The 13,679-nt window shown below is 44.8% G+C and overlaps 1 protein-coding gene across 5 annotated transcripts in view; it reads right to left on the minus strand.

Annotated features, from left to right (window-relative positions):
* The window catches only part of SPEF2 (sperm flagellar 2), a 172,210-nt gene that overhangs the window by 93,652 nt on the left and 64,879 nt on the right, over positions 1–13,679 (minus strand). For 4 of the 5 annotated variants that reach the window (XM_066602443.1, XM_066602442.1, XM_066602446.1 and 1 more), the window contains exons 11-15: positions 9,284–9,500; positions 7,741–7,868; positions 7,374–7,446; positions 4,713–4,783; positions 2,202–2,305 (exon numbers count right to left, since the gene is read on the minus strand). In XM_066602443.1, the coding sequence (XP_066458540.1) occupies positions 2,202–2,305; positions 4,713–4,783; positions 7,374–7,446; positions 7,741–7,868; positions 9,284–9,500 (593 nt within the window). The remainder of the gene's footprint in view (positions 1–2,201; positions 2,306–4,712; positions 4,784–7,373; positions 7,447–7,740; positions 7,869–9,283; positions 9,501–13,679) is intronic. The other variant, XM_066602444.1, reaches the window with a different exon arrangement.

The raw sequence follows: 13,679 nt of genomic DNA on the forward strand, positions 1-13,679 counted from the left end.
ATCACGCGGCATTAGTTTTGGTTTTAATTTCTAATTGACTCCTTTCTCCCAGTCAGAGGTGTGAGGCGGCTTGTTCTGAAATTCCCAGTGTTCTGCAGGATCAAACATTAAACGGTCACTTGTGCTCATATGATAGTCAATGTTATAATGAGCAAAAGTGTCAATTATCTTATTAACCTAAACTGTGTTTTTGGAGAAAAATCCCTCTAAAGTGCTGGCCACTATCGGTCTCCCTTCCTTCTATTTTGCTGTCCACTGCCTGTTGTCATGTTTAGTGCATCTATAGTAACAGAGAACAGAAACTAGGGGGTGGTGCTGTGTCATGCTGCCAATAGAAATCTATGGAGAGTGGAAAGGAACGGAGGATGTAGCTGCTGGAGGAAGATCAGACTCACACAGGCGCTGCTGCAGCAAATAGTAAGGACTTTTTCGCATTTGCGTTGTGTGATTCTGTTGTTAGCCTCCTTTCTGGGAGCCAGAAAAACAGCAAAACCAGAAGACGCCGGATGGACCCCATTGACTATAATGAGGTTCATTTGCATTTCGTTATGCCCTTTGGCATTTTTCAAAATGAAATAGTACTGCGTGCAGCATCACTGTATCGTGAATTTTAATGAAAATCTACAATGGTGGTTCTGAATGTAATCTCTGACCCAGATATAAACAAGCCCTAGTGTTTACCATCTTACTGCTACTAGAATCATGCTGTATTTGTCATGAGGGTCTTCTACAGAGAAGTAGGGAAGAAGGGATCCTGCTTGCCTATGTGTGCAGTGCATGGAGACATCTAGGAAGCTAGCCTAGACCCACTAACTCAGAGACAGAGAAGAAGACATCTTGCTCTCCTATGTATGCAGCTTATGAAGACATCATAGCAGCTACTCTACACCCACTAGCTCAGAGATAGAGAAGAGATCCTGTTCCCTTATGTGTGCAGTGTATAAATACATTATAGCAGCAGTCTGCACCCATTAGATCAGGGATAGAGAAGAAGAGATCCTGCTCTCATATGTGTGAGGGATGGAGACATTATACCAGCAGTCTACACCCACCAGGACAGAGAAAGAGAAGATATCCTGCTCTGTTAGTTGTGCGGTGTATGAAGCCATCATAGCAGCAGTCTACACCCACCAGCTCAGAGATGGAGACGAAGAGATCCTGCTCTCCTATGTGTGTTGGGTATAGAGACCTCATTTCAGAAGTCTACATCTACCGGCTCGTAGATAGAGAAGAAGAGATTCTGCTCTCCTATGTGTGCAGTGTATGGGGACATCATAGTAGCAGTCCACACTCACCAGCTCAGAGATAGGGAAGAGATCCTGCTCTCCTATGTGTGCAGTTTATGGAGACATCATAATAGTAGTCTACACCCACCAGCTCAGAGATAGGGAAGAGATCCTGCTCCCCTATGTGTACAGTGTAAGGAGACATAATAGTAGCAGTCTACACCCACCAGCTCAGAGATAGAGAAGAGATCCTGCTTTCCTATGTGTGCAGTGTATGATGACATCAAAGCAGCAGTCTACACCCACCAGCTCAGAGATGGAGAAGAAGAGATCCTGCTCTCCTATGTGTGTTGTGTATAGAGACCTCATTTCGGAAGTCTACATCTACCGGCTCGTAGATAGAGAAGAAGAGATCCTGCTCTCCAATTGTGCACTGTATGGGGGACAACATAGAAGCAGTCTACACCCACCAGCTCAGAGATATAGATCCTGCTCTCCTATGTGTGCAGTGTATGGGGACATCATAGAAGCAGTCTACACCCACCAGCTCAGAGATAGGGAAGAGATCCTGCTCTCCTATGTGTGCAGTGTAAGGAGACATCATAGCAGCAGTCTACATCCACCAGCTCAGAGATAGGGAAGAGATCCTGCTCCCCTATGTGTACAGTGTAAGGAGACATCATAGAAGCAGTCTACACCCACCAGCTCAGAGATAGAGAACAGATGCTGCTCCCCTATGTGCACAGTGTAAGGAGACATCATAGCAGCAGTCTACACCCACCAGCTCAGAGATAGGGAAGAGATCCTGCTCTCCTATGTGTGCAGTTTAAGGAGACATCATAGCAGCAGTCTACACCCACCAGATTTGTGGATTTGTTTCTGGTAGATTTTTGCAGCACGTGTGACTCTACCCTTATATGGCTTCTCAAATGTTAATAGGGGCTTCAAATAGGAATTACAAAAGATCATTCTTACTTAATGGCCTCAATGAGGATTTCAACAAGCAGCTCATCCGGTACTGGCTTTCCTTTTCTCAAATATTTCTCCGTCATTCCTCCCAGCTCTGCTCGCCTCGAGAGCTTCAAGAAAAGAGACATTATATCACTGGGGGGCCTAGGAAAAATCCACATTTATGCCGTAATTATGTATCTCCCTCACTCTATGTGAGACTAGCGGACTTCAGGAGAGAAATATTCTCACAGAACAAAATAAAGAAACATAAAAATAAACCCCAATCCCAACAAGCACTTGTTCACACCAGCTCAGGCTTTCCATCTCTCTTTTTGGAGCAGACAGACAGAATTAAAAAAGAATTAAACAATTGTTTTCCCCCATTAATTTCAATGGGTTTTCCAAAATCGGAAAGATTTCAATTTGCTTCCGTTCCGTGAAGTTTCTGTGTTTTTAATGCAAAAAATAAAGCATTTGCTGCACTATTTGTTCTTTAAAAAAAAAACAAAAAAAAAACCCAGAAACCTAAATAGAAGCAAACTGAAAGCTTTTCATTTTTTGATAACCTATTGAAATTAATGGGGAAAAAACCATATATGTGTTATTCCATTTGAATCCCATTTCTATGCTCCAAAAACAGAAAAGAGGGATGGAAAGCCTTAATGCTGCTGTAATACGAGCTCTTAAAGTGACGTCTCCAGGGTGATTGGCTATGTATCACTATGGGAGCTGCAGAGCACAATGCCTCAAGCTGTGACAGTGTGCTCTGCCTGCACAGACCCACAGAGAACAAAGCAAGGGCTTTGAAAAACCAGCAGAAGATATTGCCGATATGTCGGCAATCTCCTGCTTTGTTTACAGGTTGCCATAGAGACCATCGGCTTGTCAGAAGCAAGCCGATGGTCTCTGTGGCAGGGAGAGCTGGTTGTTAGCTGTCAGAGGACAGCTAGGTACTAGCTCTTACAGCAGAGATCAGAGAAAACCTCCGATCTCTGCTGTGTTAACCCTTTACATGCGGCAGTCTATGTGACTGCAGCATGTAAAGGGCTGTTACTGCAGCATGTAAATGGCTGTCACCATCGGACCCCCTGAATGGGATCAGAGGGTCCTGATGGGTCCCTGTGGAAGTCCCCTAAAGGGACAAAAAAAATAAAAAAATAAAAAGTTAAAAAATTATAAAAAAAATAATAAAAACACTTGTCTCCCTTTACTTTGTAAAAAAAATCAAAAATACAATCACACATGTGGTATCCATGCGTCGTAATGACCCAGAGAAGGAAGTTAATGCATTATTTAACCCCTTTTTTTCTTTTTTCCCCATTTCTTTTTTTCCTCCCCCCTGTTTAAAAAATCACAACTTGTCCCGCAAAAAACAAGCCCTCATATGGCCATATCAATGGAAAAATGAAAAAGTTATGGCTCTTGAGACGCAACTGCAAAATTAGTTGAAATTCAATGATTAGACCATTTTAAAAAACCTGCCCTGGTGGGCACGACAGGGTGGTAGGAAACCCGCCACTCAAGGGGTTAAACCTGCACATACATCTTTTTAAGGTGGTGGCTTGGCTGAATACTGACAGCCAGGCTCCTGCTCTAACAGCCACGATTGGAAAAACCTCAGATCCTGAGAGTTTAACCCCTTACATGCCACAGTTGATAGCAACTGCAGTATGTAAGCAAATGACAGGGGCAGGAGGCTCCTCCTGTCACCCACTGGCACCCCACAATGTGACTGCAAGCAGCTGGCGGCATGAAAAGGCTTCAGTGTCTGACATGTAGCTTTGAAAAACAGCAAGCTTAAAAAATCAACACCATTTTCCACACAAAAAAGCCCTTTTAAATGGATAAAATTCCAAAAAATGTTTAAAAAAGTAACACATAATGGGTATTACCGCGTTCATAATGACCTAAATAATGAAAATATTTAGTTATTTATCTCTAACGGTAAATGCCGTAAAATAGCTTAAAAGTAATGCCAGAATTGCTATTCTTCTTTTGATCGTCTTCTTTTGCTGGAAGAAATCTAAATGTTCTGGTACTTAAGGCCCCCTGTCCACGGCAGTTTATTTGCCGGCGATAAACCATCGGCGAATCACGTCGGCCGACGCTTCCCATAGCATTGTTATGGAAAGCGCTGGCACCTGTCCACGAGCGGAGAACCATTGCGATTCTCCGCTCGTGGTGGGCAATTCGCAGCATGCTGCAAATCGCCCCGATTCTCCGCGGTCAGCCTATCTATTAGATAGGGTTGACCGGCGGAGATTTGCGGGCGGCTCCTGCTCCCGGGCGTCTGTCCACCGCACCGCCCGTAGACAACCGGCCTTAGATTGCGGCAATTCAATTATTTATTTTTAAGTACATGTTTTTATTATGCTAAAGTCATAAAAAAATAAAATACTCTGTAAACTTGGCATCGCAGTAATCGTGCTGATCCAGATCAGAAACTCATTGGGTTATTTCTACCAAATGGAAAACAAAACCCCAAAAACAATGGCAGAATTTCTGGATTTTTTCCATGTTCCCCTTAAACTGTACCGTTCTTGCCTTCGGTACTGTAGGCTCTCTAGGCGACTTCTGGGTCTGCGGCTGAGATAGTTCATTGCTCTCTGGAAGGCATCAACACAACACACAGATTAGAAGAGATTTCAGATGTGATCAGATCCTTCACAGGCAGAAACTGGAGAATATCAGCAGGAATCTAGATTGCATCTTGGTTATTGTTGATACGGAAAATGAATCCGGAAAGTCTTCAGACCCTTTCCATTTTTTTAATACATTTTGCCATGTTGTGGCCTTGTAAAAATAAAATAAAAAACTTTTCAAATATTTCCCCCTCATTCTGCACTCAGTACCCCATAATGACAAAGTGACAACAGAAGGTTAGAAATCTTTGTACATTTTTTAAACATGAAAAACTAACATTTTGCACTGACATAAGTATCCACGCATATGACTCTTGAAATTTAGCTCTTGGGCTTCCCATTTCTCTAGATCATCTCTGAGATGTTTCTACACCCTGATTGGGGTCACTTGTGGGAAATTCAGATGATTGGACATCATTGTAAAAGACACTCCTGTCCATATAAGGTTTCACAGCTCACAATGCATATCAGAGCCAAAACCAAGCCATAAGAGGAAAGAACTGCCTGTAGAGCTCAGAGACATTTCTGCTGCACTAAAGGTTCCCAAGAGCCCAGCGGCCTCCATAATTCTTACATGGAAGAAGTCTGAAACAACCAGGACTCTTCCTAGAGCTGCTGACGCACCAAAGTCACTGGGGTAGAAGGGCCTTGGTAAAAGAGGTGATCAAGAACCCAATGGTCACTCTGGCTGAGCTACAGAGATCTTGTGTGTAGATGGGAGAAACTTCCAGAAGGTCAACCATCACTGCAGCCTCCACCATTCTGGGCTTTACAGAGGAGGGGCAAAAGGAAGCCTCCTCAATAAAAGACACATGAGAGCCGCCCTGAGTTACCAAAATCACCTAAAGGACCCTCAGACTGTGAGAAACAAGATTCTTCGGTCTCTTGGAACCAAGATGACACTTTTGGGTTGCATTTCTAAGTATTATGTCTGGAGGAAACCAGGTGCCGCTCATCACCTGCCCAATACCATCCCTACAGTGACGCTTGGTGGTGGCAGCATCATGCTGGGGGACAGGGAGACCGGTCAGGGTGGATGGAAAGCTGAATGGAGCAAAGAACAAGGGGTATTAACAAAAACCTGATCCAGAGCACAAGGGACCTCAGACTGGGTAGAAGGTTCACCTTCCAACAGGACAATGACCCCAAGCACAGAGGCAGGACATTACAGGAGGGGGTTAGGGACAACTGTGAATGTTCTTGAGTGGTCCAGCTAGAGCACTGACTTGAACCCGATCCAACATCTGTGGAGAGACCTGAAAATGACTGTCCAAAGATGGCCCTCATCCAGCCTGACAGAGTTTGAGAGGATCTGTAGAGAGAATGGCAGAAAATCCCCAAATGCAGGTGTGAAAACCTTGTGGCATCATAGCCAAGAAGACTGGAATCACTGCCAAAATGCTTCAACTAATTACTGAGTACAGGGTGTGAATACTTATGTCAGTGTGAAATGTTAGTTGCTCATTCTTAAAAAAATTATAAAGATTTCTAACATTCTGATGTCACTTTGTGATTATGGGGTTACTGGGTGCAGAATGAGGGGCAAACTTGATTTCTTTTTAATTTGCACAAGTCTGCAACATAACAAATAGTAAAAAATAGAGATGAGCGAACCTACTCGGCTACGCCCCTTTTTCGCCCGAGTACAGCGATTTTCGAGTACTTCCGTACTCGGGCGAAAAGATTCGGGGGGCGCCGTGGGTGAGTGGGGGGTTGCAGCGGGGAGTGGGGGGGGAGAGGGAGAGAGAGAGGGCTCCCCCCTGTTACCCACTGCTACCCCCTGTGCCGCCACGCCTCCCCCCGCCCCCCCAGCGCCCCCCGAATCTTTTCACCCGAGTACGGAAGTACTCGAAAATCGCGGTGCTCGATCGAGTAATTACTTGAAACGAGTACGTTCGCTCATCTCTAGTAAAAAAATGTCTGAAGACTTTCCGGATCCACTGTATACATGAAGAACCCTTGAAGTATAATTGTCTTCCAACAATAGTCTTGTCTACAATTATATTCTATATCTAGAAATGTCTGAATACATTTACAATGGATGTTACCAGATGGAGGCGTGTCCCTACAGTGTGACATTGTCCAATCAGTGCTGACTGTGTAGGGACTGTGTATTTGACATAGAAGATTGGTAACATCCAGTGGTCACTTTAGTCATACATTTCCAGGAGGAATAAGAGAGGGACAACACAATCCAGACATAGCCAGCCTTAGCTACATACAACGTCTGCGGTCACACAAGGCTCCAGCCACCAGTTTGTAGTGAGGGCCCAGGCAAAAATATTTTCTATGGAGTTTGATGCGATTTATTATTTTCCCAATTGAAATAACATGTGATTTTCACGGATGTGAAAGTCGCATGTTCAGCGATACAATTTCCTCGCACATCGCATCGCCCTCGAATAATGAATCTCAGTTTTACCGGTGTGATATCAGTCCGAATGTCTTGGAGCGATATCGCACAGCCTGATGCAGTGATGGGTAGGACTGCGGAGCTGGGAAATCACGTGCACAATGTTCTCCATCAAGGAGGTCATTTCAGGCGGAGGCTTACTTGTAGCTGTAGTAATACACTCGGAGGATTGGGTTTCTGGTCCATTTGAAGCAGCAGAAAAACTCTCATTCAGCTATTTGGGAACAAAAAGTACAAAAACGTCACATATCACAGGTTTTACAGGTTTGTGATGTTCCTTTAAGTCTATGTGGTGTCTATAGGTAAAACGACTAAAATGCGCATGTTGGTGTGGTTTTTGGCCACATGGAGTTGGCAGAGGGTGAATCTGACCCCTCTATCTCGGCTCCAGAGGACTATTGGTGTCACTTCTTGATTTCAACAGGAGTCCATACGTGGCTGCAGTAAAATCCGCTTCTTCTGTGCAGATTGTACATGAATAAATGCATCCGCCCGGTGTGCTCTTTACCTTACTGCCATCAGCATCTTCTGGCTCCGGTGCGGGGACGGGAACCTCTTCTTCCATTTCATTCTCATGGAAGGCCTTCACAGACTCGGGCACCAGGTCTTCCACATTGAGCACCTGGACACCGTATGCTGACAGGGGACAATATAAACGTAATCCAAGGTTGGGTGAGAGCAAACATTTACTTCTGTATGCCGTGCAGACAGCTGCCTAATAAAACATACTACAAGCAGGGCCTAATAGGCGAGACATGAAAGAGCCGTGAGGACATTTGTTACGTCCAGGGCTGTCTGCATGGTGATGGCGATTATGTCATCGGGACCAGCGATTACCGCTACAAGCGGGTTTCCTCCCATGTATATGGCTGATCGCAGCACTGAAGAGGTTGACTGCCGGGATTGGAGTTTACTTAGAAGGCAGAAGCAGGACCGTGTATTACCAACCCCTGTGCGAATGTGGCGGGTACACTACCAGCACCAGCAATGTCACCGGGACAGAGATGTACATCATGGGGCAGCAGCTGACAACCGCCCATCATGTAGATCTTCATTAGTCGCCATTTTAACAACTACATACAGTATATATATTATATTAGGACTATACCATTGCAGTTTTCTAATCAACTATAGAGCTGACTCTGACTGGTCAATGTATTCAATGTATAGCCCAGTGGAAGTGATTATGAGAGGAGTAATTGGAAGTTTATGGGCCCTGATATGGTACTAGCATGTGTCATGTATATAATACTGGTGTCCTCTTATACGGCATACGGGACACTAGGCCCTCTGAGGCTTGCTAAAAAATGGAAAGTCACATAAAAACCTCTGTACACTCTGCACGAGGGGAGCAAAGAAAAAGGACTCAAAAAAAAAGGAGAGCACCTAGAGGGTGTGAGGAGACTTATAGGGTCATCCATACTCCTCTGGGAAATATGCAAATGAAAAGATGAACTCAACACCTGCAGCACCACCTATTGGAAGGCAGCATTCCTGCAAGTCAAAGTTAGACCAGTCATGATGACGATTGTTACCCATAATCCACGCAGACAGTAAAGGGTAGGGGTGTCGAACTCACGGCCGTCGGGTCATATGCGGCACAGGTTTTCTATGAATGCGGCCCCACACAAAGGGAGGGCTAAATCTGGTGGAGGTGAAGCTACAGGCGGTACCTGGCAAAGGCAGGCTGTGGCCTACCGCTCACAGACGGCTCATACAAATAACGAGGCAGCGACACTTGCAGCTCTGTGACTGTCTAATTCACTCAGTCACTCTGACTCCAAAATATGTCAGCGACTCTCCTTCGGTCCCCCCGCATCCTGACTGCTCCTATCTAGGATTGAGGGTCGAACAAGAGACGGTGGTCTTATCTTGGCCAGCCAACACTGTGTACCCCTCCCTTGGTGCCAGAAACGGGCCGTGGCTGCGAACCGCATGTGCGCCTGCACAGATTTCTGGCAAATTTCCAATCAGGATTGGCGTACGAAATGCTCCACTTAATACATGTTTCCCTATGATTTGTGGAAGTACAGTAGAAAATGGCGCGGTACCTTGTGCTAAATGCTTCAGGCAGGTGCTCTTTCCCGAATAAGTATTTCCAAGGACGCAGCCTTTAATGGGGAACGGAGGAAATGAAGGTGGTGGTGCCGCCGATGGGGGCGGATGAACAATGTCCATCAGTCTGTAAATTACATGGCCCAGAATGTTATTGTTTGGCGCGGGTTTTTTCGCCCCATTGTCAGACGACATCCACTCTCCAGTCATGGCCTGTAAGAGAACACAGGGAAAGTGTCAGGCCCTGCAGGAATATATATGAGGGACCCCCACCAAAGAGCAAATTCCTCTAACACTGAAACATCATTATGGGGGGCAAAATGAGGTCCCCCCCTAGTGAGAAGCTCTGTTTACCATAGACGTTGGCTACACAAGTCACCACGTCCAGAATTGCTGATCTCTGCAGGAGTGAGTGAAGGGGCGGCTGAGCGTGACCACATCCACTCCATTCATTTCAATGGGCCTGCTGGAGATGGTTGAGCTCAAGTGCGAAACTACTCTATCTCCAAAAGTCCCACTGAAGTGAATGGAGGGGAAGTGGTCGTGCTCAACCGCTGCTCATAGACTGACTGCAGAAATACAATATACGGTAATGGGATGACAGCATACTGTAGAAGTGATCAAATCATTGCAAGTTCAAATCCACTAAGGAGACAAAAAAAATGAGTCTTTTTTAATTATTCTAATAAAAATAAAGAAATGTAAAAGTTTAAACCCTTTTTTCCCAGATTTCTAATAAAAAAAATATATAAACAAAAATATATATTTGGTATCACTGGGTCCATAAAAGTTCGATCTGTTAAAGAAGCACATTACTTAATACCGCACAATTAACAACATAAATTTGGTGTCGTCATTATCGTAGAATTGTACCGAATTACAAAATGAAGTTATCATGTCGTTTTAGCCGCACCATGTATCCTGTAAAAAAAGACCCTCCCAAAAAATGGTGCAATTGTGTTTTTTTCCATTTTCCTCAACCAAGAATTTTAAAACGTAATTCAGTAACTTATAAGGCACATTACAGGTTACCGCTCAAAAATATAACTTGGGGAGGAAAATACAGAAAAACTATAATGGCCGCCCCCTTAAGAGTTAATATTCCTGGTCTGCTGGTGTAGCTGCTGTAAACCTCAGACCTGCACACATCTAAGGACACCTCTGCACAAGTCATATGCTGTAAGACGTCTTCTGAAGAAGGATGAAAGGGTTAGATTTCAGGTGGCAAGCTGAAATAATGCAGCTACTTCCTCCTGAGATAAGGCTGCAGCGAGTAGTGTCAGGAAGCGGCCTCAAGGCGCGATTATTGTGGTAAATGTTCCGCAAACACGACAGGAAATATATAATAAACTCAAGTGATGCTGGCGAAAAATGCAAAGAAAATACAAACAATACATTTACCTTCTTCTACAGCTACAGAAGGGGTCCAGAAGGTGGAAAGACACAAGTCCATCAAGAAAAACCTATTATCCTCCATTGTTAAAGGGGTTGTCCAGTTATAAATGGTTGACAACCTAGCCTTAGGATAAACTATTAATACTAGATTGGAGGGAGTCTGTCATCCAAGACCCTCACTGATCAGCCGTCGGTGCGCTTGTGCACAGGGCTGATTTTTGCGGGAAATAGACAGCTCCATTTCCACTGTAGTGGCCAGGCTTGGTATTACAGGTCATATTACTATTGAAATGAATAAGAACCTTGCTGGCAATATCAAGCCTGACCACTGCAGTGGCAATGTCTGCTAAGTGCAGAATTCAGCTACATGCACAAACACACCATCCTCATGGCCAGCTAATCAGTAGGGGTCTATAATTGATTATCTATCCATCAGTGGTTTACAGCTAGACAACCCCATTAATCTTGAGTGTAAGCAAGACAATCTGCACCAAAGTCTGCATGGCTTCGTAGCAGATTTTCATCTCAGAATTCATGACTGTGACTCCAGCGATGTCCCCCGACGGGATCTTTATCCGCGGACCTTTCCCCAACTTCAGCACATGCACCCATTTGCAAAATGGCGAACGCAAGCGCAGAAGCTCGAGAGTGCCTGGGAAATTTAAAGTCTACTAAAGGTAGCCGAGAGCCTGGAGCAGTGACTGAGGGCTGCGGTGAGCGGTCTCTTGTCACGTGATCACTGCGGTTTTTCATTCTACTCTGCTGAGATTCAAAAACTGTGGGGTCAAAATAGGCAGTACACCCCTAGATGAACTCGTTAAGGGGTCTAGTATTCAAAATGGGCCCATTGTGGGGATCTCTGTTTTGGCCGCTCAAGGGTTCTACAAGTGGGCAATGGGGCCTAAATCACCTTCAAGCAAAATGTCTGTTCTCAAAGCCACCGGTTGCTCCTTTCGGTTTGGGCCCCGTTGTCCATACAGACATAAGATTAGGACCATAATGGGTATATTTCTGAACACAGGACAAACGGGGGTATCCATTTTGGGGTTTAACCCCTTCACGACCAATGACGTTCCGGTACGTCATGGAGCGTTGGGGTATGTATGAAGAGAAGTTGTGTGGCAACCTCTCTTCATACAGTGCGGGCGTCAGCTGTTTATAACAGCTGACACCCGCGGGCAATAGCCGTTTGCGGCCGCACGGACGATCGCGGCTATTTACCATTTAAATGCCGCTGTCAATTCTGACAGCGGCATTTAAATCCCTCCCGATGTTCGGGGGTCCCGCACAGTCCCCCCGCGGTGAGATCGAGGGAGCCGTGCAGGTTTCATGGCAGCCGGGGGCCTAATGAAAGGCCCCAGGGCTGCCTTAACAGACTGCCTATCAAGCCATCCCCGTGGGGTGGCTTGATAGACTGCCTGTCAAAAAGCAGTATGACATACATGACCTGAAAAGTCACAAATCCCCTGGACCTGACGGTCTTTCAAATGAATACTACAAAAATTTCGCTCACATGCTGACTCCCCACCTAAACTCGCTATTTAATGAGACGATGGAACAAGGCATTATGCATGAAGAAATACTCCAAGCCACCATCGTCACTATACCCAAGCTAGGCAAATCCCCCACAACACCAGCAAATTTTAGACCTATCTCCCTTCTAAATTCTGATTTAAAAATATATGCCAAAATATTGGCCTATAGGCTCCTAGAGGTCCTGCCCAAGGTCATACACAATGACCAAGTAGGTTTTACGAAAGGAAGAAGTGCCGCAGACGGCACACGCAAAATCCAGAACTTGCTTGAACAGATAAACTCGAGTCGGACGCCTTCTCTCCTCCTTTCCCTGGATGCAGAGAAGGCGTTCGATAGAGTGCACTGGGGCTTTGCTTTTGAAGTGCTCCGGAGATTTGGAGTGGGCGAGGGCTTTATACGGGCGGTCCAAGCTGTACTAGCTGACGGGGTGTTGTCTTCATCCTTTTCTATATCAAATGGTACCCGACAGGGCTGCCCTCTGTCCCCATTATTATTTGTTATGACGATAGAGCCCCTTGCGGCAATGATTAGATCCTCCCCAGAAATAAGAGGAGTTTCTATGGGATTAAGACAACACAAAATCGGTCTTTTTGCCGATGACATTATTGTCACCATGACAGACCCCCTAAACTCCCTAAGAGAAGTAAACAACTGTATCACCCAATATAGCAGAGCCTCATTATACAAGCTAAACTCTGACAAATCCCAGATATTGGGGATTAATGTCGATTCTGATTTAAAATTAGATATACAAAGGGAGTTTCCTTTGCAATGGAAAACCGAGATACCATACTTAGGCACCAACATATGCCAAAACCCATTGGAAACAATCTCTGCAAACTTTGACCCCCTATATGTTTCCCTCCAAACAGAGATGAAAGAGATGGGCAAAAAAGAATTATCTTGGTTTGGCAGAATGGCACTTTATAAAATGATATTACTCCCGAAAATCCTATATCTGTTCCGCACACTGGCATATCCAATTCCCCTATCCACGATTCAAAAATTCCAGAGACAACTACTCAACTTCATTTGGAGTGGCAAGAAACCGAGACTGGCAGCGTCCATACTATACCAACATAGGAAACAAGGAGGCCTCGGTGTACCCAACCTCCAATCCTACTATAAAGCTTCTCTATTAAGCCAATCTAGTATATGGCTGAAGCCCCAACCATCTCCATCCTGGTGCCACATAGAGAAAAATAGAAATGGAGATAAACACCTAAGCTCTTTAATTAAAGCCTTAATTCTGGGGGCTCTGATTCAGAAGATCCAACCATTAATAGATCTTCAAAATATCTCCTTATTAATGTCAAACACCCTAAATTATTGGAACCAATTGGCCCTTGGATATAAGATTGATTCAAAGGGCTCACCAGCGGAGCTTTCATTTGAAATCCTCTCGTATTTTATACGAGACCTAAATCTAAACAGATGGCTGGCGAAGGGAGTAAAATCTAT

This window comes from Eleutherodactylus coqui, chromosome 5, assembly GCF_035609145.1.
Source record: "Eleutherodactylus coqui strain aEleCoq1 chromosome 5, aEleCoq1.hap1, whole genome shotgun sequence".
In the NCBI taxonomy this organism is placed as follows: Eukaryota; Metazoa; Chordata; class Amphibia; order Anura; family Eleutherodactylidae; genus Eleutherodactylus; species Eleutherodactylus coqui.